Raw genomic sequence first — 23,392 nt, forward strand, 5'->3', positions numbered from 1 at the left:
GGAGAGGCAGGAAGCGCCACGCAAGCTCAACCAATGAGGCGGCTTCTAACTGCTTCGGCGTCTCTGTCTCCAGGAGCGGAGGGAAGCCTGGTGTCTCAGGGCAGCGGTGAGCGCCGGGGCGTGCGCCAGGTGGGGGGCAACTTCCGGCCGGGGAGCGCTCCGGGCCGGGGGGAGGAGCGAACGGGGGGGTCGGGGAGGGCAGTGGGCGGGGGGCGCCAGGGCCTGTGAAGGGAGGGGGGCTCCAGGATGCCCCCCCGCTCTCCCTCAATGGCGCCTTGGTTCGCGTACCCCCAGCTCTAGCAGATCTGGCATCTAATCAACCTTTATTCTCCTTTCAGTTCAAACTGTAGCCACCTTGGTGCTTGTGTCCTGTCTGCTGTGCCAGGGCAGGGCTAGGGACATCGAACCGGCCTCCTTTTCAAGCTGTGACTGACATCTGGTTCAGAGCTGAGAATTTTCAGGCTTCAATTCAGTGAAAAGCATGGATCCTTGGCTCAGGACTGGGACATTAGCAAAATGTGGAACACACAGGGATCAGCAGGAGCCCAGCGCAACCTCCCTTTCAGCTGATTCAACTACTACTGTTGGCTGTAGCAGTGCCAATGCAGAGGAGGCAGTGCATGATTTACAAGTTCAGCCTGGGACGGGTGTGACAGAGCAGGACACAGAAAGGGTGTCAAAAAAATGCAAGTATGATAAAAGCTACATTGAACTTGAATTTACATGGACTGGGGACGCTGAATATCCTCAGCCACAGTGTGTCTTATGTGGTGAAGTTTTACCAAACAACAGTCTTAAACCTTCCCTTCTTTGCCAGCATCTAGAGACTAAATACAATCAATTTAAAGACAAACTGGCTCAGTTTTTCAATCGCAAATGGGAAGAGCTAAAAAGCAGTAAAAAATTCTGCCATCAAATTGCATGGAAAATGTAAATACACTTCGAGCTTCAGACTTCATGAGTTAGAATGGCCAAAATAGGAGAACCATACACTATTACAGAAGATTTCCTTATACCTGCTGTGAAGGTCGTGGTGAAGTGCGTGCTTGGTGAAAAAGCAGGAAAAAAAACTTGATTCCATATCACTCTCCCATGACACTGCGTCGCCGATATGGCTGAAAATGTTCATTAGAAACAGTGACTAATATTCTTCGCAATTAGACAAGTCCACGGATTTAGACAGCCTAGCTAAGCTTTTGGTTTATGTTAGTTATATGTATGAAAATACCATACATGAAGACTTTCTCTTTGTCATTCCCTGCCTACCCAAACAACAGGAGAAGAGATTTTTTTTGCTGCTTGATAACTTCATGACTGAGAATAGAATTGACTGGTCTCGCTGTGTAGGGATTTCTACTGATGGGGCAAAATCGATGATGGGAAAGCACAGTGGAGTTGTGGTTTGCATCAAGGCCATAGCAACAGAAGCCATATGGGTGTACTGCAGCATCGATAGAGAGGCCCCAGCTTTCCTAAAAATGCTGGAAAACTTAATGTCAGTGTTGTCTGATGCTGTCAAAATAGTTAACTTCATTAAGGGTCAGTGTCTAAATTCAAGAATTTTTGCTACCTTGTGTGATGAAATGGGAAATGACCATTTGCCACTACTATTGCATACTGAGGTTCACTGGCTGTCGTTTGGCAAAGTGCTGACACAACTCTTTGAGCTGCACAGCGAGCTTTAAGTTTTTTTCACTGACCACCTCCCCTTTGCACTGGTCATCTTGCTTGGATGAATACTGCCTGGCTTCAGCGATTAGCCTACTTGGCAGACATTTTTTCTTGCCTCAACGAGCTCAGTTTAGGCCTTCAGGGCTTAAACACCAATATTTTTGAAACACAAGACAAAATCGAATCCATGATAAAGAAACTACTATTTTGGGATAGCTGCTTAAAGAAAAATATCATTAACTGCTTTCCAACATTGCAATTGTTTCTTGCAACAAATGACAATATGCTGTTACATGAGAGTGTGAAAGCTGACATTATGGAGCATTTGCAACAACTTAGCAAACAACTTAGAAAATATTTCCCCAAAATGGACAATGCATATTCCTGGATACGCAATCCATTTAAGGTGCCTCAGTCTCTCCCAATCCCTCCTCTGCCAGTGCATGAGCAGGAGAAATTGTTAGATCTCTCTTGTGACAGTGGTCTTAAATTAGAGTTTGAATGCAAACTTTGGCAGACTTCTGGATGCAAAGGATGGAAGATTACCCATGCATGTCATAACAAGCTGTCAAGGTTCTGATGCCCTTCTCCACAACATACCTTTGTGAGACTGGATTCTCTGCCCTCATGGCGATTGAGACAGAGTACCCTCAGAAATTAAATGCTGAAAATGACTTGTGACTGAAGCTCTCTCCAATTTTCCCTGCCATCAGTGATTTGTGTGATAAAAAGCAAGGACGTCCATCACACCAATAGGTAAGCATTATATATATATTTTTTGTTAACATCAATAAGTGCTGTATGTTAGTCACCAAGAATTTAAAAATGCCAATAATATATTTTTGTGTTATCGAGGTCAGCTGCAGAAATGTATGGATAGTGAACTTTTCTTTGCTTCCTTTTCTGTATTTTTTTTTATTATCAACAAAAATACATGACTGGCATTTTTAAATGCTTAGTCGCGCACAGGCTGTGTCTGAGTGATTGAGACCAGCATGGAGGCTTCATTAATTTTAATTAATTACAATAAAATGACCATGAAAGCTTCCAATTTAATGTTTAGACTAACTAGAAACTTGTTTGAGGGACTACTTTTATCCAAAGTAAAGGTATATATGATATAATGATAATTGTAACAAACATTTTTATCCGGGACAACACACTCTAGGGCTTGTGCATTTTTGCATCATATTATTCCTTACAGATTGTTACCCCTTACAGACTTTTCATAGGCCTCTGTCTCAGATAGGGGTATGTGATAGAATACGTTATTTGGAAAGGGGTGCACACCCTAGAACATTTATAAACCAAGGACCTAGGGTATTCATGGACTAGCTAGTTGGGACTCAGGGAGCCTAGGGCAGGTCTGGTAAAGAGGGAAAAGAGCACAGTGCGCACAACCTACCCCTTGCCCAGCCCTGCCCCCTCTGGACACCCTACCTTCACACCTCTTCTCCTATCTGCCCTACTCCCACTCCTATCCGCCTCTCCCCTAGAATGATCTAGGAGGTAACTTTAGGGATAGTCTGTGCCGTTTTTATTTGCAAATATAGTCCTTGGTCTCATGTATGCAAATTATTCCAATTAAATATGCAAATTATTTCATGTGCATAAAAATTCCAGCTTCCTGTCCATTCAACCTTAATAGTTTGTAGGTGGCTTCTGAGTGCTTGAGCCATCTGCCCCTCTTCCCCCCCATTTCATTCACCTCTCCACACCTTTTGCTCCTGCCCTCTTCGTGTCCAATCCCTAATCTCATTCCATGCCCAAAATTGCCTGAGAGAGCCAGAAATTCTGGCTGTAAGAGCTATGGACAAAGAGGGCTGGGTTGGGGTGTGCCGTCACTGCAGTCTGTATGCGTACCTACAGAAACACTTGCACACACATACATGAGGGTGTATTGTATGGGTTTGAATTTATTATAATTGTTTATAAAATAGGCTGGGGTTTTCTTTCTCCTCATTTCTCTATATGCTGAGCAAATTCCTCTTCAACAGGCGGAATAGATCCCTTGGGACCCAGAAGGGTTTTCCCAAGTTCTAGTTTCCCTTATAAAAATAGGCAATGCCTACCTGAGAAGGGGAAAGGTTTGAGCAGCTCCCTCAGGCGTTGGAACTGGAGTAGCTGCACTCGGATACAGAATAGTAAACTGCGCAGGAAGAAGTTTCTGATCTAGAGAGAAACAACTCCACTCATGGATTGGAAGAATTTCAGACTGTATGTGGGTCTGGTCATGATTTGTTTTTTCACCACAAAATGCACTTTTGTACCTCCAAAAGTATTTGCTGAATTCAGTGAACAGTTTTGGCTTGTTTAAAAAATGTCAAAAGTAAAAAATATATATATATATATATATATATATATTTTTAAATTGAACACCCAGAAAGCCACAGGACTTCTTCTGAAGCGAATTTCCCTGGGTACTGACTCCGAGAACCAACTGATCTCTTTGCCCAGAAAAGGATTTTCTTTACCAACAAGGTGTTTCATGGTGCTAGAGATTAGCCCTGTATCACTGTTGCTAGTACATGGAGAACATTGCTGCAGCCTGTGAACTCCATACTCCTCTGCAAACTGTGCAGTTTACCCAGTAAGACAAAGACAAAAAATGAGAACAGATGACCAAGAAGGAAACCTGGGCCCAGGCCCAACTCAACACTTGGGCTGGTACACCATTAGCCTAGGGTTGTTGTCTTCTGTTTTACACTTTGGTCCAGCTGGGGCCCATCTGTTCGGCACATAGTACATGCCGTGTCCTGGCTGAGAGGTGAGCAAACTACGTGCAACACCTTGTAAACTGCCCCAAATCCCACTGTGAGGACAGCTGCTAGTGGATCATTTGATTTGCTCTAGCTCAGATGGGTGGAAGGTGTAAGGAAATGGTGTGGGAAGCTCTGTCTCTGCTACCCCTGGGGTGGCTAGCTCCAGTCACTAACTCCGTCCGACTCAGTCTCTGCCTTGGTCTGCTCTCCATGCTGACAGGCGAGGCTGATTCTCCCTTGCCGAACCAAGCCTGAGCAGAGGAACTATTTGCAGAGTTCAGCAGTAGGGCTCGGCGTCCCCTGAAAGGAGATGGAACAATGTGACCAGGTGAGGATAGTAGAGGGTAGGGAACATTTTCCATCATGTGTCTGCTTTCCAGTCTCTACTCGCTCTTCTCAGGTCTGCTGCTTTATAAAGCTGCCTGTTTTGTCTGACCTGGAATTTGCTGCGGAGAGCAGCAGCAAATCATCACTGCCCAGGGTGGATGATGGCTTGCCAAGCCACAACATTCAGCAGAGCTCTCACCCCAGCAAGAGGGTAATGCACAGGAAGATTTGGCTTGTAGATGTGCATAGCACCCACAAACCCTGTTGAAGTCAATGAGCGCTGCGGGTGCTCAGCACCTCTGTGGTTTGTGGGATTAGCTAATAAGTGAGTGTTCATAACCACTGGTGGAGAGCTAATGCTGGAGTGTGCAAACTGCAGTAAACGCTGCAGGCACGTGTGGCAGTCCCTGGTTCCCCTAGTAAGCAGCTCTGGCAACAGCATCCCCTCAGTCTGCTGAGAGAAGTGGCTGCCCACCATCCCTCCTCTGATTTCTAGGGGGCAGCAGCTCCCCTCCAATGCTGCATTAAGTTCCACCAAATAGGGTACAGCACCACAAAGGTATAAAGATATTACTTTACTCACTTTGTGTCTCTAATATCCTACACAGCTACAACTACACTGCATACAAGGAGGAGGAGCAGGCAAAGACTGGGAAGAAAAGAGGGCAGATGGAGAGCTGGGCTGGGCGTGAAGGAGAAAGGGGAATTAACTAGTGCAGACCAGCATGTCCAAGTAGTTATGGAGATGTGCAGTGACTGAGGCTGCAGAAGATCTTGTGGAGGGACTGGCCTCCCTGAGACAATTCACACATCCTGACCAGCTCTGCCTCTGCCGGTTTTTCTCCCTTTAGTGTCTCGCCCACCTTTATCACTATTTCCTACCTGGAGACCCAGGTGGCTAAGACTGAGGAATGCAATTCCTACTCCAGGGGAAGGAGACATTCCAAGATTAAAGGAAAGTCAGAATAGGAACCAGGACCTAGCAGTGATCAAATCAGCTTCTAAATGAACCCAAAGCACATCTCTAAAAGTCTCTTCCTTACCCTTGCATTCAGCTGGGAGCTGCATTCCCAGAATTGTGTTCTGCAAAATGGTGGCCTCCTAAGTCATTATTTTGTTAATTGTTGTTGACAGTTTAATAATTTCTGAAGTTATTTCAGCTTCATAGCGACTGGATGCCATGACTAGAATCCCCTTGTGCCAGTTTCCCGGCGTTATGGAGTCTTACCCTTTGAAGAGGAAGCTGCAGGTGATGAGAATGTCAAACAGGAGGAACTTCAGCAACAATGCTCTGATAGCCAAGAGAAGCAGGATTTGTGAACAGACGGGCAGAGCTGAAACAGATGGGATCATGTACCTGATTAGGCCCTGGGGTGTCACACAGAAGAATTACCAATGGTCCCTATTGGGACTGTGTATGACTGCAGTGCCCAACATTATACACAAGAGGGTCACATAAACCTAAGCACAACCTTGTGTGTGCCAAACAGCTTCCACGTATTGTAATAAGATTTAAAGTAACCTGTATTGATTTAATTTTTAAGTTCTCTTGTTTTGTTTGTATTTAGAGAGGTTGTTTATGTACAGTATTGTCTACTTACACTCTTGTGTAAACTAAAAAGATGTAAACATGATGCCAAAATGCTAATAAATCAGCCATTAGTATATTGTGTTGAAGCTGGCCATGGGCTGCATGAAATGCTCTGGTGGGCTGGAAGTTGGGCACCCCTGGTCTAAGCAATAGGAGTCGGTCTGAAAGACCTAATGCACCTCCTCTAGAACGCAGGTACTTAGTGTAGCATATTCATTGCTTTAATCAGTGTAGTTATAATGAAATATTAATGTTATTGTACTTCTACCCCTCCTATGTCCAACAGTACGAGAACCATTGGCCTAGCGGAAGCAGCTCTGGGCTGGGCACTTGGAACTCTGGTGACTTATCAGCTCTGCTGCGCACTCACTCTGTGACCTTGGGCAAGTCACAGAATCCTAAAAGTGTAGGACTGGAAGGGACCTCAGTAGGTCAGCTAGTCCAGTGCCCTGCACTCAAGGCAGGACTCATAATAACTGGACCATTCCTTACAGGTGTTTGTCTAACCTGTTCTTAAAAACCTCCAATGATGGAGATTCCACAACCTCCCTAGGCAGTTTTGTTCCAGTGCTTAACTACCCTGATAGGAAGCTTTTCCTAATGTCCAGCCTAAAGCTCCCTTGCTGCAATTTAAGCCTATTGCTTCTTGTCCTGTCCTCAGAGGTTACGGAGAACAATGTATCACCCTCCTCCTTTTATGTATTTGAAAACTGTTGCTCCCCCCACCCCCCTGTCTTTTCTTTTCCAGACTAAAGAAACCCAGTTTTTTCTCTCTTCTCTCATAGGCCATGTTTTCTAGACCTTTCATCAGTTTTGGTGCTCTCCTCTGGACTCTCTCCAGTTTGCCCACATCTTTCCTGAAATGTGCCCCCAACCGGAGGCCTAATCAACACAGAAGAATTACTGCTCATATCTTGCTTACAACACTCCTGCTAATACTTCCCAGAATTTTGTTTGCTTTTTTTTTGCAACAGTGTTACACTGTTGACTGGTATTTACCTTGTGATCCACTGTGACCACTAGATCTCTTTCCACAGTACTGCTTCCTAGGCAGTCATTTCCCATTTTGTACGTGCAATTCATTGTTTGTTTCTTAAGTAGAGTACTTCAGACCATTTCTCCAGTTTGTCCAGATCATTTTGAATTTTAATCTTATCCTCCAAAGCACTTGCAACCCCTCCCAGCTTGATACCATCAGTAAACTTCATAAGTGTCCTCTTTGTGCCATTATCTAAATCATTTGTTGCTAACTCTGTGCCTCAATTTCCTCTTCTGTAAAATGGTAGATGTGGCTTCATCTTGGATTTCACTGTCTCTTTTCACCACATCCAAGCTATGCCTAAATCTTCCCACGTCTTCCTGTATAACATCCCCAAAATCTGTCCTTCCCTCTCTGCACACACAGCCGAAACCGTTATCTGAGCCTTGATCGTCTCATGCATTGACCACTGTTCTTTCCTTCTCCGTGGCCTCAATGCCTGCCCCCACTCTTCAAATCTATTCAAAACGCAGCTACCAAGATCATCTTCCACGCTTTGACTACATCACTCACCTTTTAAAGTCCATCCACTGGCTCGCCTTCTCCCATCACAAACGCATACTTCTTGTCTGTACTTACAAAACCCTCTACAATTTAGCCTACCCCACCTATCCGGCCTGCTATGTTATGCAAAGTCAGTTCTCCTCTTCATTCCACCAGCGCCAGCCTCGATCGCCCACATCTCCGACAAGTGTTCTCACACTCTGTCCTACGCTGCCTCTTAGCAAGGGGAAAAGCTCCCAGTTGAAATCCATAAAGCCACCACTTTATCCTCTTTCACGTCCCTTCCCCAGACTCACTTCTGCCATGATGTACATCGCAAACTACACCATGATAATGGCTGGGCAGGTGGAGTGCTGGGATCATTGCTAAGAATCACACACCTCCTATTCCATTTGTTATCATGTCCTATCCCCCCATCCTACCCCACCTACCTGTTTGTCTGTGTAACAGGCAGAAGAGAGAGAGTTTAAGGTCAAAAGGAACCACTAGAATTCTAGCCTGACCACCTGTAGATCACAGGCCATTAACCACACCCAGCACCTGCACATTAAACCCAACAACTGTAATTAGACCAAAGTATTACAGCTTACAGGAGATTAGACTATTATGTGCCACTGGAAGAGAAATGGATTAAGTGAGATATTCCCAGATGATCCTGGCAAACTACACTGTATAGGTGATAAGTGTTTATGGAGTTGTTCCTTTCTTTACACTAGGGCCAGGACAGCATCAGTGGAACTCTGTACTGTTCACAGGTAATATTGGAAGATCTTTCTCCTGCCCTAGCACTGAACAGCATCTCAAAATGAAATGTCAGTTTAGCATCCCAGTTATTCTTGTTTTGTGGCACTTTATAGCCTCAGGGACCACATCCATAAATGGTTTTCCCATCCTGCAAAGTAGTTCTGAGAGTTAAATTTTCCCCCCTGTCCTGAATCAGGACAAAAAGTCAATCTAAAATTTTCACAAACCAGAACATTTTCAGTTCAGATCAATTGAAGCATTTTGTTGCAATAACTTCAAAACATTTCCTTTCGATTTCAACCTTTTTCCTTGACACTTTTCCCTAGTTAACTTAAATTTTAAAATGAAAAGCTGTTTCAAACCGGACAACCAACATTTAGTGCTTAGAAAACATCAGAATGAAGTTTTGCCAACTTCAAAACTTTTTTTTCCCAAAAACATCTCAGGTCAGGAGATTCGTGAAAACAGACCCTGGTCTGCAAGTGATTTTAATTTTGAGAAATCTACATTTTTAGATGAAATAATGTTTCATTGCAAAATTCCTGACTTGCCCTATTGGGGAGCTGACTTCTCAGTTCTGATATCAACTGCCTTTCCTGACCAGGTCAGATTCAGAAGAGCCAGCTGTGTGGCTGTTTGCCTTTGAGTGGCGATATGGAGATCCGACATGCATGTCTGCTGCAACCAGTGCAGATCCAGGGTTGCATAGCAGAAAGGCTCTAAGAGCAATTCTGCTGACAGCTTCTTTCTTTGGCAAGGGTTGGTCAATTCACAACCTGCATCTTTCATCCAATGACTAAAGCCCTTGGAAACAGTGGGCAAAATACTGCTTTCATTTATACTGCTGCAAATCTAGAATAAATTTATTACTCTAGACTTGGACCTGTGTAAGTGAGGCCAGAATTTATCCCTGTTTCTTCAGATGTTCATTGTCAGGCAAGGCTTAAGCTGGAGGTGGTGTCCACACGCCTCTTTCCACATCCCTTCTGTTTCCATCAAAGAATCAGCTGGATTCAAACTGTGAATGTGCTGGGAAGAATGCACAGTTATTGCTTACCACTTCTGTCTTCATCCAGACATGGCTCTTCCACGTGGTCTTCTACGAGACAGAGTTGTAACTATTAGTAAGAGGAATTGTACTAATTGTAACAGTACCAACTGCCTGATTCAAGCTCAGAACGGTTCCCAACCCAACCTCCTGTTTACACTGTTCCCGTCCCTTTCCAATTCATTCACCTTTTGGGTTGATTTCTCATGGTATAAATCCCCACTTTGAACCTTAGAGTCCAAAAGATGGGGTACCAGCATGAATCCCCCTAAGCTTAGTTACCATCTTAGATCTTGTAGTGCTGCCACCAACCAGGTCTTGCAGTGCCTGGTACACTCTGGTCCCCCCAAAACCTTTCCAGGGGACCCAAAGACCCAGACCCCCTGGATCTTAATACAAGGAAAATAAACCCTTTCCCCCACCGTTGCCTCTCCCAGGCTTTCCCTTCCTGGGTGACCCTGGAAGATCACTGTGATTCAAACTCCTTGAATCTTAAAACAGAGAGGAATGTTACCTTCCTCCCTCCTCTTTCCCCCTCACCAAGAGGCCATACAGATTCGAGCTCCGTGAATCTAAAACAAAGAGGAAATTTACCTTTCCTCCACCTCCTCTCTCCCGGAGAGAGAGACAGTGACTAACACAGAGAGAAATCAGGTTTTTCCTCCCCCCCTTCTCTCCTTTCTCCCACCAGTTCCCTGGTGAGTACAGAACCCCTCCCCTGGAGTCTTACCCAAGATAACCAAAAAAATCAATCAGGTTCTAAAAAAGAAAAGCTTTTAATAAAAGAAAGAAAAACATAAATGTTGTCTCTGTAATCAAGATGGTAAATGTTACAGGGTTTTTCAGCTTATAGACACTAGAGAGAATCCTCCCCCCCTGCATACATACAAATTGCAACAGAGATACAATTTTTCCAGCCAAATTCACATTTGCAAATAAAGAAAAACAATCAAAAAGACTAAACCGCCTTTCTACTTGTACTTACTACTTGAACAGAAAATAGAGAGCATGTAGGTACGTCCAGTCACTCTCGGAACCCAGAGAGAACAACAGACAAAGACAACACACAAAACAAAGACTTCCCTCCACCGAGATTTTAAAGTATCTTGTCTCCTGATTGGTCCTCTGGTCAGGTGTTCCAGGTTCACTGTTTGTAACCCTTTACAGGTAAAAGAGACATTAACTCTTAACTATCTGTTTATGACAACATTGTTCTTGGGCTCTGCTCAAAGGGGTGGAGTTTTGGAAAGCCCGAGTGCATTCTCCTGAGGGTTTTCAGAGATAATTCTGTATAACGCATACTTTTCCGCTTTAAAACAAGCTACTCCCTCATCCCCCTTTTTTGCACAGATAATGCAAACAACTCAGCAACTTGGCATTTTATGTGTAAATGCCCCTTAATAACGATTCTCTACTTTGCCAAGTTTTAAAATGCGACAGGCAGGAGTGTTTGAAGAAGTGGAACTGATTATGCATAATAAATTATTGTAAGTATTTAGCTGAAAACACTTCTTTAGGAGTATGCCTATAAATGTCCAGCTAGCCGATAGAGGGGATGCACACACCAAGTGCCTCTGCATCAGTTAGCTCACAGGCTCTGCTGGTGAAATGGACAAAGCTTGGAAAGGTCACACACCAGCTTTGCACTTTTTCTTAAAATAGTCATTGCACTAGGATATTAAATGCAGAAAATTACATTGCTGCACAGACATGTCACTAAAAGTTGGGCAAAGCAAAAGCAACATAAATGCTTTTTGTGGTGGGGGTAGCACATTGAGCTAAGCAACTGCGGAGATGATTTTCCAAGGCACAAACGAGCTGGCAGGTAGCTGCCCAACTCACATTGATTCTCCATGGGAGTCAGGTGCCTGACCCCTCTTTGTGCCTTTGAAAGTTTCCTTATCCCCAATACCCAAATCCTACACACTCACTCACTCATGGCCGTCACCCCAATCGGGGTATGGGCCGCCAACCACAGATCTCCAGAGTCCTCTATCCTGGGCCATTCGCTCTAGCTGGTTCCAGGTATAGCCCAACTCCACCAGAGAGGTCCTTTGGGGCCATCTGCCTGTCCCAAGTCAGGATTAAGGAGGAGGGTTGGGCGTGGGTCTAGCAACTCCACCCCGTAAAAAATCAACCTGCTACAGAAACGCCAAATCCTACAGGATGGGTAAAATATGGGTGCTAAACTTGTGGCTACAACTGACTTGTCCATTTCCTGCCTTTGTGATTTTTAACTGTGTAGCTGTCACATTGCATCTGGGCACGTCATATTCATTAGACTGAAAATCACCATATAAAAACATCACTGAACAAAACAATTTCCCAGCCATATGGAGCACCAGGAACCTGATCTCATCCTTACATAGAAAAGTGGCAAGCCCAGGCTTTAAAGAGTCCTGGCTATGTATGTACTGTGTTAGATCCACACAAAATGCATCAGCAAACCGGAGTTAAGTAATTAATAGTTACATGCCTGAGGAAAAGCAACTATAGTGTTCTCAAGTTTTCCCCTTATGTAACCAAAGCATATTTAGAATTTTAGTTCAACCCAGATTTTTGCAAATGTTGTTTCAAAGTATTGGCTCTCAAACGCTTGATCCAGTTTCCCTCAACCCCTCCAGAAAGATTTGGAGACCATGCTTATGAAAATACAGCTGGCTTAGTTTTGAGAGATGTGTGTGTGTGTGTGGAAATTGGGCTTATAGTGGAAGGTTAGCTTCAGCCAGACTATGGTGCATTTCCTGTAGAGATCTCTCTAATGCAGAGAGCTGTGTGTGTGTCTCCACTCTCCTGCGTCTCTGTTCTATAGTTGCAGGAAGGAGTTATGTCAGCCCTGCCAGGTCTCTTGAGTCTAGAGCCTTCTTGACCCTTTTGTGCCATATTTGCTATTAATCAAGCTCTCCTTGGGTGACAGTGGGAGCCAGCAGGATAACTTTATTTTTGCCTGGGGTGCTGCGTTCGAATTAACTGTCTGGCATTTGCACTTTGCATTGTTGCAAATGGGCAGTGGGAGCCACTGCATCCATCACTGGACCCTCGTTTTCTTGCCCTGGTCATTCAGGAATAACACAGTGTGACTGAGGGGAAGAAGGCATCAGAGGGAAATGGAGAGGAATGTGGGGCTCCTAGCGGACTGGGGGTGGGGGCAGGGAAGTGACAGAAAAGAAATGAGGTCTGTGGTGTTGGATATTCTCTTTGCCTGGTACCTACCAGAGATCAGCAGGGATCTGGCACTCCACACCTGGGCGGTTCTGTTCTGTCTCACATGGCAGGCGAGGGATTCCCAGGACTCCAGTTCTGCAGTGTGGATGGAGAGGTGAGAGACTGTGCTGAATGTGCCGTCTTCCTCCCTGGAAACCCCGTAGGTGAAGGAGTCCAGGGCACTTCCATTCTCATTCGAAAACCAGATGGCATCTGCCATGTCCTGAGAGAGGTCGTTCACCACACAAACCACTAAGGTCTTCCTCTCGCCGTTAACGACCATGGTAAGTGGGGGGGCCAAGGTAGGGAAAGGGGCTGCGGTGCTGCCTGGGGGAGAACAGCCAGCCAGTTAGCAAAGTACATGGCAGCTCTCAGTCGCAAGGCCTCCCTGCCCCTGGAGCCCCTTTGACTTGGAGCAGTGAGACTGAAACTGGTTTCAAACCTCTCCGGAAGGATTGTCTCGTGAGGCGAGTATCCTTGTTTGGCCAGCTATTCGTGCCCAAGTGGGGGTTGGGTCCGTGTCTGGCTGCCCCAGCCCCACTGCCATTTGTTGGAACAAAAACCCCAGGCCTCGCTGCTCCTTTGCAAGGTGTAGCTAATCCTTTAACAGGTACATGCTGGCCACTCCTTTCCTCCCCTCCCCTCCCCTCCCACAGTGTCTGCAGTCTTGGGCCTCTAGCTACACGCTGCCTGTAGAACCCACCCGGGGGTGGGGTGGGGGGGGGAATGCAGCCCATCCTGGGGAGCAGGCAAGCGTCCTGCCAAGGAGGAGAGTGTGGAGCTGAGTGAAGCAAGAGGCACCTGCCTCAGGGGACAGGTATACTCACGGCTCAGAAGCTGAAGTACTGTCGTGGCCAGGAGCTGTCCCAGCAGCCATGAGGGCAGGCCCATGGTGAGGGGCTGCAGCATCTGAGCCAGGCACGAACAATGCAGCAGGCAGAGGGACCCCAGCCCGTCTCTCAGCACCTTCCCCTCCCCTCCACTTTCCCTGCCCCTTTCTAACGGTCTCTCTCGCCAGCTGCTGAACCAGCTGCTGTGCTCCCTGGCAAACAAACCCATGCACCTTGTAACCCTTTGTGTGCTCACACGACTATAGGCAGTGAGAGCCTAAATCCACCTTAATGGCCCTGAGCCCAGCCCTGTGTGAGCACGAGCTGACCTGACTGGGTCCTCCCAACTGCATAGACCCCAATTCGCAGCTCCACAGGGCACAGCAGATGGCTCCCGTGGAGATTCCCCAGCACATTTCCATGAGCCAAGGCAAGGGCAAGGCCAGAGTCAGGGTCAGCCATTTCCTGGTCCTTGGAAGGTCTCTCACCCGCTGGGCCTGGGCAGTGCCGCACACTACGTCACACTGGATTTGCCTGGTGCCAAGGGGGCAGTCTGTGAGGGTCAGGCCCAGAGAGCATGGGGCTGAGGGGAGAAGTGCCCTCAACACTGGCTGGCACAGGTAGCCCCAGTGGGTCAGCTAATCTAACCTAAATGCTATAAACTGAGTAAACTCCATTTCCCCTTGCCTGCACTGCTGGGCGGCCCATGCCTACAGCCTGGAGTCCATGACCCCTGCCGGCCCCTCCAAGCAGCCAGGTGCTGGATCCTGCCCTGGCTAGAGGTGCGCGCCCCCTGCTGTCATCGGCCCGGGGGTGGGGGGGTGAGAACAGGACAGGAGAGCCCAGTACGCGGCTAAGGGGAGGGGACCATGACAAACGGCGATGCAGTTTGGGCATGGCGTGTGCCTGGGCAGGGGTCTCACTGATGGGAGCAAGCAGGAGCTGCACCATTTGCCTCCTAGTGGCTGTAACTCCATGGTGCAGACTAAGGTCACTCCTGGGTGGGGGAGTCACTGCAAGGCGCCCTCTTGGGAGGGTGTTATGTGTGGGGTGTGTTTGTGTGTCACTGTGAGGCTCTCTCCAGGGCTCACGGTGTGTGGGGGGAATTGCTGTGAGGTTCCCCTGCAGCTAGTGGGGTGTGTAGGGGAGAGTTGCTGCCATGCTGTGTATGTGGGGCAATCCCTGGGGCACACTACAGGCCAAGGTGCAGGACATGTGGGAAGGAGCTCATTTGCTCCAGGCTCTGTATGTGGTAGCTGAGTGAAGTGCTATGGCCCATGCATTGCAGAGGGCAGTTGGGGGCATTGCCACAGCCTGTGCAGTGCAGGGAGGTGCTGGGGGCAGTGCCACAGCCAGGACAGTGCAAGGGGGAGCTTGGGGCAGTGCCACAGCCAGTGCAGTGTAGGGGGGAGCTGGGGGCAATGCCATGGCCCGTGCACTCAGGGGTGCTAGAACAATTTGTGTAGTGGGGATGCTGAGCCCTTGAGCCAAACTGTAACCCCTGAATATGATGGAACCCACGTCAACCCAGCAGGTCCTGCAGCACCCCCCCCGCACCCCTTGTTCCAGCACCTATGCATGCAGTAGAAAGATAGCTGAGTGCCTGCCATGGCTCATTCAGTGCGAGGGGGAGGTTAGAGAGGCATCTGGCCGTGCAGGGGGGGGTAGCTGAGGGCAGTTTCTGGCCCGTGCAGTGCGGGGGGGGTAGCTGAGGCGTGCACGGCCCATGCAGTGCGGGGGGGGAGCTTGAGGGCAGTGCCAGGCCTGTGCAGTCAGGGGCGGGGTAGCTGAGGGCAGTGCCATGCCTGTGCAGTGCAGGGGCGGGGTAGCTGAGGGCAGTGTCTTGGCCCGTGCAGTGCGGGGGAAGGTAGCCCAGAGGCAGTCTCGGCCCGTGCAGTGGCGGGGGAAGGTTAGCCGTAGGGCGTGTGCTCGGCCCGTGCGGTGGGAGGGGAGGAGTGGGCAGTGCCACGGCCCATGCAGTGCTTTGTCACAGCAGACGGACCATGTCACTGCAGCGAGGCAGGGAGCGCAAGCGAAAGCGCCTGGTACATTCCACACCCCCCGGCCCGGCTAAAGTGGTACCCCCCCCCCCCGCCCCGCAGCATGTAAGCAGACGTGAGGGCAGAGAGCGGGCAGGGCGACGGCCAAGGTTCCTGGCATGCTCATCGTGTGCGCTATGCTCAGGTGTGCAAGGGAGGGCACGGGCGCAGCTGCTGTTTCTGCGTTACACGCCGCTCGCGGGCGGGGCCCGATACCTGCCCCTCGCCGCCCATGGAGCCCGGCGCGAGCCGCGGAGCAGGCAGGCCAGGCCGGGCCCCCTCTCCGACCCTCCTCCCGCCTGGTGCGAGCGGGCAGGCCGATGCCGCGGCCTCCGCGCGCAGCGTCGCGGCGAGCCCGGCGGGCCACCCCTCGCGCCTGCTCGCCGGGGCCAAGCCCTGGACCGCCAGCCCGACGCGAGCCCGGCGGGCGTTTACGGCCGCGTATGGCCGGCCGCCCCTGCTGGCCCGCTGAAGGGCCTGGCGAAGCGCGGGCGGGGCGCCAGCTGGGGGCTGGGGGCTCCTGTGCCTGGGCTGCTCCGACTCACGCCGCCGCCCGTCCACACGGACAGCTGAGATCGGCCCCTCCGTCCGACGCCCCGAGCGGATTGGGCCTCCAGTCCACCCCGCCGGCCTGAGATCAGACCCCTCGTCCGACAGCCCCGCAAGCCGAGATTGAGGCCTCTCCGTCCACCCCGCCGGCCTGAGTGCAGACCCCTCCGATTCTTGAGCCCGAGCCGAGATTGGGCCTCTCGTCCACCCCGCCGCGCTGAGTATTGCGGGCCCTCCGTCCGACCCGACAGCGCCCGAGCCGGATCGGGCCCTGCTCCGTCGCGACATAGCCTGGCCTGACATTGGCCCTCCTCACGCTGCGCGGGCAGCCTGGCTACTCGGCCCTCCGGCACCCGCCCGGCCTCAGATCGGGCCCTCCGTCCACCCCACCCGGCCTGAGATCGGGCCCTCATGCACCGGACATCCCCCAGCCGAGATCGGCCCCTCCATCCGACCGCCGGTCCTGAGATCCCCTCGTCCACCCCACCCGGCCTGAGATCGGCGCCTGCCTCCACTCCACGACGATCGCCCAAGCCGAGATCGGGCCCCTCCATCACCCCACTCCGCTGAGATGCGGCCCTCCGTCCACACGGAAGCCTGAGATCGGGCCTCCGTCCACGAGGGCAGCGCCCCGAGCCGAGATCGGGCCCTCCGTGACGACACGGAGGATGGCCTGCGTCGACGCGCCGAGCTGAATCGGTCCTCGTCACACGGACGGCCTGAGATCGGGCCCCTCCGTCCGACGCCCGGCTGAGATCAGGCCCTCTCCGTCCACACGGACCTCGCCCCGAGGCCGGATCGGGCCCTGCCGTCCACCCGCGCCTGAGTCGGGCCCGCTCCGTCGCACCGGAAGCGCCCGAGCCGAGATAGGCCCCTGCGTCCACCCGCCCGGCCTGAGATCAGGCCCCTCTGTCGACGCGGACAACGCCCCGAGCCGAGATGGGCCTCTCGTCTCGAACCCGGCCGCGCTTGAGATCGGGCCCCTCGTTCTGACGCCCCGGCGAGATTGGGCCCCTGGGGTCACCCGCGCCGCTGAGATCGCGGCCCTCGTCTCGACACGGAAGCGCCCCGACGAGATCGGGCCCCCCGTCCGACACCGCTGGCATGACATTGGCCCTCCGGTCCGACATGCCTGGCTGAATCGGGCCCCCCGTCCGACCCGCGGCCTGAGATGGGCCCCTCCGTCCGCCCACCCGGGCCTGAGATCGGGCCCCTCCGGTCCACCACGGACATCGCCCCGCCGGAGATCGGGCCTCCATCCGACCCCCGGCCTGAGATTCGGGCCCTCGTCCGACACGGACGCCTGAGATTCAGGGCCCTCCGTCCACACGGACAGCGCCCCGAGCCGAGATCGGGCCCTCGTCCGACAGGAGATCGGCCCCGTCGACCCACTGCGTCGGCCCTCGACGCCCCGGTACGGACGCCCCCGTCCACGCGCCGACGAGATCGGGCCCCTGTCCGACAGCGCCATCGGCCCTCCGTCACCGCGACGGCACTGGATCGGGCCCCTCGTCCCGACGCCCGAGCTGGATCAGGCCCCTCGCTGCCCGCACGGACATCGCCCCGAGCGAGATCGGGCCCCTCCGTCACCCGCCCGGGCCTGAGACGGGCCCCCCGCACACGTGACAGCGCCCGAGCGAGATCGGGCCCCTCGACCCCGCGCCGGCCTGAGTCAGGCCCCTTGTCAGACGCGGACAACGCCCGAGCCGAGATTGGGCTCTCCGTCCGAACCCGCCGGTCTGAGATCGGGCCCCTCCGGTCGTGAGCCCGAAGCGAGTTGATGCCCCTCTGTCCACCACCGCCCCGGCACTGCGATAGGGCCCCCTCGTCCGACACGGACAGCGCCCAGCCGAGATCGGGCCCTCCGTCCGACACCGCACGGCTGACATGGGCCCCTCTGTCCGACCTGCCCGGCTGAGTTCGGGCCCCTCTGTCGACGCAGTCGGCCCCCGAGCTGAAGATCGGGCCCCTCCGTCAACCCGCCCCGCTGAGATCGGGCCCTCCGTCCGACGCCCCGAGCCGAGATCGGGCCCGCCCGTCCGAGCCCCGAGCCGAGATCGGCCCCTTCCGTCCGACGCCTCCGGTGCCCCGAGCTGAGAGCGGGCCCCTCCGTCCAACCCGCCTGGCCTGAGATCGAGCCCTTCCGTCCGACGCATCTGGTGCCCTGGCCTGAGATCAGGCCCCTCCGTCCGACGCACCCGGCGCCCTGAGCTGAGATCAGGCCCCTCCGTCCGGTGCACCCGGCCTGAGATCAGGCCGCTCCGTCTGGTGCACCCGGCCTGAGATCAGGCCGCTCCGTCTAACACACCTGGCCAGTAATAAACAGCAACCTGCGAGAGAGGCCAGTTGGAAGAAATTACAAAAATCAAGCGATTTCAAGGAAAAAATAGTTACAGCGAGGTGTAGCAGTGGCCCTTACTCGATATAGCCCAGAAACAGCTGTAAGACCAGTGAGCCTGCTCTCTGTAATGGCAGGTCACTGGCTCGTAGTTGGCAGCTCTACCCGGCATTCCTAGCGTGCAGCATTTGCACTCAAGCCAGATGTACCCCACAGAGAGCCACTGCTTGCAGTGTCCGCGGTCAGGTAGCTGAACTGGTGCTGAAGGTGGTTTGGCTGCAACCACAGACAAGGAGCAGCTGTTTGGCGCTGTTGCTGCTGCACCTGGCCCTGCCGCTCATTGTCACTCAGGCCTTTCGGGTTCGTTTTTTTAAGGGAAAAACCTGATAGGCTAATGGCCTCTTGCCCTCCCACCCCTGCACCTCCCCTTTCTTAGGGCAGAAGGTGCCTGATAAGAAGCCACTGGGTGTCAGGCTGGGGAAGGCAGACCCCCACTCAGACTAAAGCCTGTTCTGACTGGGGAGATGGGGGCAGCTAGAGCAGATACTGCTCATTGCCTGAAACGAGACAACGGGACCTGTCTCAACTGGCTCTTGCAGCAGATGGGGACATTCACAGCCACGTGAAATGACTGACTAGCAGCATCTGTGGAGGATCTTGGTCAAACAGCACAAACTAAACAGACTTCGCCCTCCTCAGAGACTCTCCTGTCGGTGTGCAGGGGACACCATGGGGGATGGAGCGTCAGGGACATACGTTCCACCAGTCACTTAAACGCTAGAATCCTCAAAACCAAACCACAGTGACAGTGATTCCTGTCCCCCGTAGTGCCCCATCTGTCCACTGGGGACGTAACAGCCCTGCCCTGCCGCACAGGGGGGTTAGACGATAAATGCATTAGAGCTGGGGTTCTCAGCCTCTCTTTCTGAGCCCCCACAACATGCTGTAAAAATGCCACAGCCCACTTGTGGCACAACTGTTTTTCTGCATATCCAGTAGATGAAAAACTATATTAAATGGATAGTTATACAGCTACACACACACACCCCTGTAATTACAAAAAAGAATATAGGTACAAAAATAAACTTTTTGTTTTACTTACTCAGTGTGAAACTTGTTGCTGATCAACAATTCTGTTTAGACATGGGGGTGTCTTCGACAAGCACGCACATGTGTCATGGTGAGTGTTAATCCTGGCTTGGTACTGTGTTTTCATTGATGTCATGGCCAACCTGCACATCCCCAGCTTCTCCACCAACCAGCTGGCTGGACAACCTGCACAGCCCCCAGTGCACTGGGGCTTGAGCTTTGGCTTTCTGCCCTGGGCCCCAGCAAGTTTAATGCTGGCCTTGCTCTGGTTTATTTTGGCAGCCCCCCATCCCTCAAGGGACCACAGACCCCTGGTTGAGAACCACAGCCTTAGAGGTTGTGAGGTGATCAGATATTACAGTAGTGGGACCAGGTAAGTACTAGGATGGATATCTACCATTGTCGTTTGCACTATAGCTGCAGCTCTGTTGGTCCCAGGGGGACAAGGTGGGAACATTTACTGTTGGACCAACTTCTGTTGCTGAGAGACAAGCTTTGGAGCTGACCACGAGCTCTGTGTGGCTCGGAAGCTTGTCTCTTTCACCAACAGAAGTTGGTCCAATAAAAGATATTCCCTCCTCCACCTTGTCTCCAGTGTTGAGACCTATAGTTAGCCATTGGCCTGCCTTCTACCGGGAACGGTTGCTGCCCTTCTCTGTACCCTTTCTGCTGTGCCATTTAGGAAGGGGGAAGCAGAGCTGAACAGTTCTAATTTCAGACTGACAAAGCCAAATGTACAAAGAAGTTATGTATAAAAATAATGAATTAGGATGAGATTCTGAAGGGAGCTGGGCACATGCCCCACATATTGAAGCCAATAGCACTTGAAGGTTCTCAGCCCTTCTCAGCATTAGGAGGCGGCAGCAGATCCTGCTAACTGCAAGTCTCACTGACTGCAGTGGGAGCTGGATGGAGTTCTGCCATTCTTCAGAGTCAATACTAAGCAGCAGGTGGCTCAGCAGTGTTTTTACTGATACTGAATTTTTCTATTATAGTGCTAGAAATTACAAGGTAAAAGAAAGCTAAGTCAGTTATTTAGAACCTACTCGTTTGTCTGTTTTCCCAGTAAATTAATTTTCTATTGCTGAATATTCATCTTAGTGAGAAGCCACATTCAACCATTTTGTATGTGGTGTAAGAGATCACGAAACAAACTTTGGCAAGTAAAGCCAGCCACTAAGTCGTAGTTTAACTTCGATCTGTATAGTAGCAAAGAGAGCTAACCTTGGCTGGCCTGGCAGTTCCTCCTTAAGCAGCTGGGATCATGACAGCTGAAGGTCACTGACCTGTTCTTCAGTGGTAGGTGGCACTTGCCCAAACCTGCTCCACTCAGGGAAATTTGTTGGGCGTTTTTCAAATCTTAATCCCAATAGTGCCATCTACTGGCTGCCAAATTTTATCTGGTCAGAGAAACCAGAGACACTAGATACAGGAATTAAAAGGCTCTGACTCTTTCAGGAGGCAGTAGCTGCCTGTGGAGCAGGTATGCGTAGCGGCTCACAGACAGGCCTGCGTACAACAGCTCAGAAGAGCCACCATCCCATGGGAGGAAAGCTTGGGGACTGGTGAGTGGAACTTCCTGATAGAACCTTTCTTGGAATATTCATTCCTAAATGGATGGAATCTAAGACTGATTTGGGTATTGAAACTATCTTCCATACAGAAGTGGTTCTGGCTCCACTCTGAGTAGAAAATGATGCCGTTTCATTATTCACTGGGGGTGCAAGGGAAAAGCTCAATGCAATGCACCATCATTCCCAGCAACGTTCGGAGATCCTTGAATTCTCCATGGTGACTAAATGTCAGCCCAAGCACAGCACACAGCTGGGATGCTGTGGTAAGAGACTGGGAAGCTATGCGTGGGATCCTGGCACAGGGTGGGGAGTGCCAGGAACCAGGTCAGATTGTGGCTCCAGGGTTAGAGGGATTAGAGCTTTAGGTTATGTCCATAGTACACGCATACACGAGTACTGAACTGTATGTGGTTGCACAGACTCCCCGTGCCCAGACAGAGTGTCTGCATTATACTGGGCTGGATGTGAGTTTAACACCGTATACGTATACCTGGGTCCACACTGGCGCTGTTAAATGGCGTTAGAGCCATTTCTGGGCAGCCTCCCTGGGTTCTCTAGAAACCACTGTGCTGTGCGTTGGCACTGCCCCTCCCTTCATGTAACTGCAGATGGCAGTTCCTGATTGCATTGCCCCTCAGTTCTCCTGGCTCTTTCCTGAACCCCAGTACCGTTTCTCAGTCACTGTGCAGACACTGCACCTGCTGCTATTTGCCAGGCCAGGAGGAAGCCCAGTGTACAAACTGCAGAGCCAAGTACATCGATTTGACCTGATTTTTCTCAGAAGGAAAGGGAGTTCTGCTAGGACAGAGAACAGGATTCTATTCCCGACTCTGCTGGCTTTCCATGTTCCAGGCCTGTGCGCTATATGGGCTACGCTGCCTCTCCGATGGGTAGGGGTATGAGGCCTTGGCCATTGGTATGGCTTGTCAAGAGCCCAAAAATATCAGTCACTGGAAGGGGGAACTTGAACTCAAGTCTCCTGGCTTGTAGCCCTAAGCACCCTACTCGACTCCACGGAATGGTATTGGGAAGCTTTGCTCTTGCTGTCTCTGGAGACTGTGCACAGCGCTGGCCTTCTGTGTCGGGAGCACCAGAATTGAGTAACTTTGTAATAATTAGGCTTTGGAGCTTGTTCTTGGTGCCAGACACTAGATCTCAGAGAGGGGTCCTGGCAATCTCAGCTCCAGAGATGCTGACCTGCTGAGACTTTTAGGGAGGCTGCTTGTAGTAGTGGCAAAAGTGCAAAGCTGAATACAGAGAGAGGGTCTGGGGTAGCGCCGTGAATGCTTGTGGTGCATTTCAGATTCACTTCTGTGCATGTTACAGTAATAACAGTGGTAACAAGCTGAAGTAACATTTAGTAACATCAATAGCCATGACCAGGTCTGACAATGACATTGGCCACATCCTCACTTGTTCGCACACACTTCGGAAACCACTTCACGTGGTTTTTTGGTGTATCTGGCTCATTTTGTCAATGACAGCCAGCCCTGTGTTCAGCACCGGCCTGGGACAGGGTCCCCATCAGGGGATGTGACCAGCGTGACTCAGGAACCCCACCCTGGGAGCCTCCCCCAGCTGGCCAACAAAATAGTACACACTGTGTATAGGGCTGGGCTGCAGACAACTCTGATCTACACAGGGTCACCGGTGGAGAAGAACAATGCTGCAGCTCTTGGCTTGTCAGTCCTGAGAGGTGAGTGGCACATAACCCTTCTGGTTTTTAAATGTAATTGCAAAATTTGTAGATTAGATGTAATTATGATATTACTTAAAACACTGGGAGGATTATGGAAAATCAGGGAGGGTGGAGCCTGCCCCCATTAAAAAAAAACACCACCTTTTTTGTGCAGAGAGGGGAGTGAAAAAAACACGGTTACTCACCTTTGTAACTGTTGTTCTTCGAGATGTGTTGCTCATATCCATTCCAGTACGTGTACGCGCCGCGCGTGCACGTTCGTCGGAGAACTTTTACCCTAGCAACTCCAGCGGGCCGGCAGGCCGCCCCCTAGAGTGGCGCCGCCATGGCGGGTGATATATACCCCTGCCGGCCCGCCCGCTCCTCAGTTCCTTCTTGCCGGCT

General features: G+C 51.1%; 1 protein-coding gene and 2 long non-coding RNA genes across 5 annotated transcripts in view; 2 read left to right on the forward strand and 1 right to left on the reverse strand.

Annotated features, from left to right (window-relative positions):
* The first annotated feature begins 25 nt into the window (after positions 1-25).
* On the forward strand, positions 26-6,437 carry LOC116824875 (uncharacterized). 2 transcript variants are annotated; one of them, XR_012655640.1, is made up of 3 exons: positions 26-106; positions 339-2,427; positions 5,921-6,437. It is a non-coding gene; the product is annotated as an uncharacterized LOC116824875 (long non-coding RNA). The 2 variants fall into 2 exon arrangements; XR_004373726.2 differs by lacking the exon at positions 26-106 and having other exon boundaries at positions 246-2,427.
* Positions 4,035-14,281, reverse strand: PTCRA (pre T cell antigen receptor alpha). Its single transcript, XM_032780488.2, has 5 exons — positions 13,718-14,281; positions 12,900-13,217; positions 9,696-9,737; positions 5,989-6,094; positions 4,035-4,733 (listed from the first exon to the last, which is right to left on the reverse strand). Exons 1-5 carry the CDS (start codon positions 13,947-13,949, stop codon positions 4,526-4,528), a joined length of 906 nt encoding a protein of 301 aa, XP_032636379.1. The 5' UTR covers positions 13,950-14,281; the 3' UTR covers positions 4,035-4,525.
* A 4,095-nt stretch (positions 14,282-18,376) lies between these two features.
* Positions 18,377-23,392, forward strand: part of LOC142046622 (uncharacterized) — a 38,553-nt gene continuing 33,537 nt past the window's right edge. For both annotated transcript variants that reach the window (XR_012655642.1, XR_012655643.1), the window contains exon 1: positions 18,377-19,832. This is a non-coding gene — a long non-coding RNA (uncharacterized LOC142046622). The remainder of the gene's footprint in view (positions 19,833-23,392) is intronic.

Source organism: Chelonoidis abingdonii, chromosome 3, assembly GCF_003597395.2.
Source record: "Chelonoidis abingdonii isolate Lonesome George chromosome 3, CheloAbing_2.0, whole genome shotgun sequence".
Classification (NCBI taxonomy): domain Eukaryota; kingdom Metazoa; phylum Chordata; order Testudines; family Testudinidae; genus Chelonoidis; species Chelonoidis abingdonii.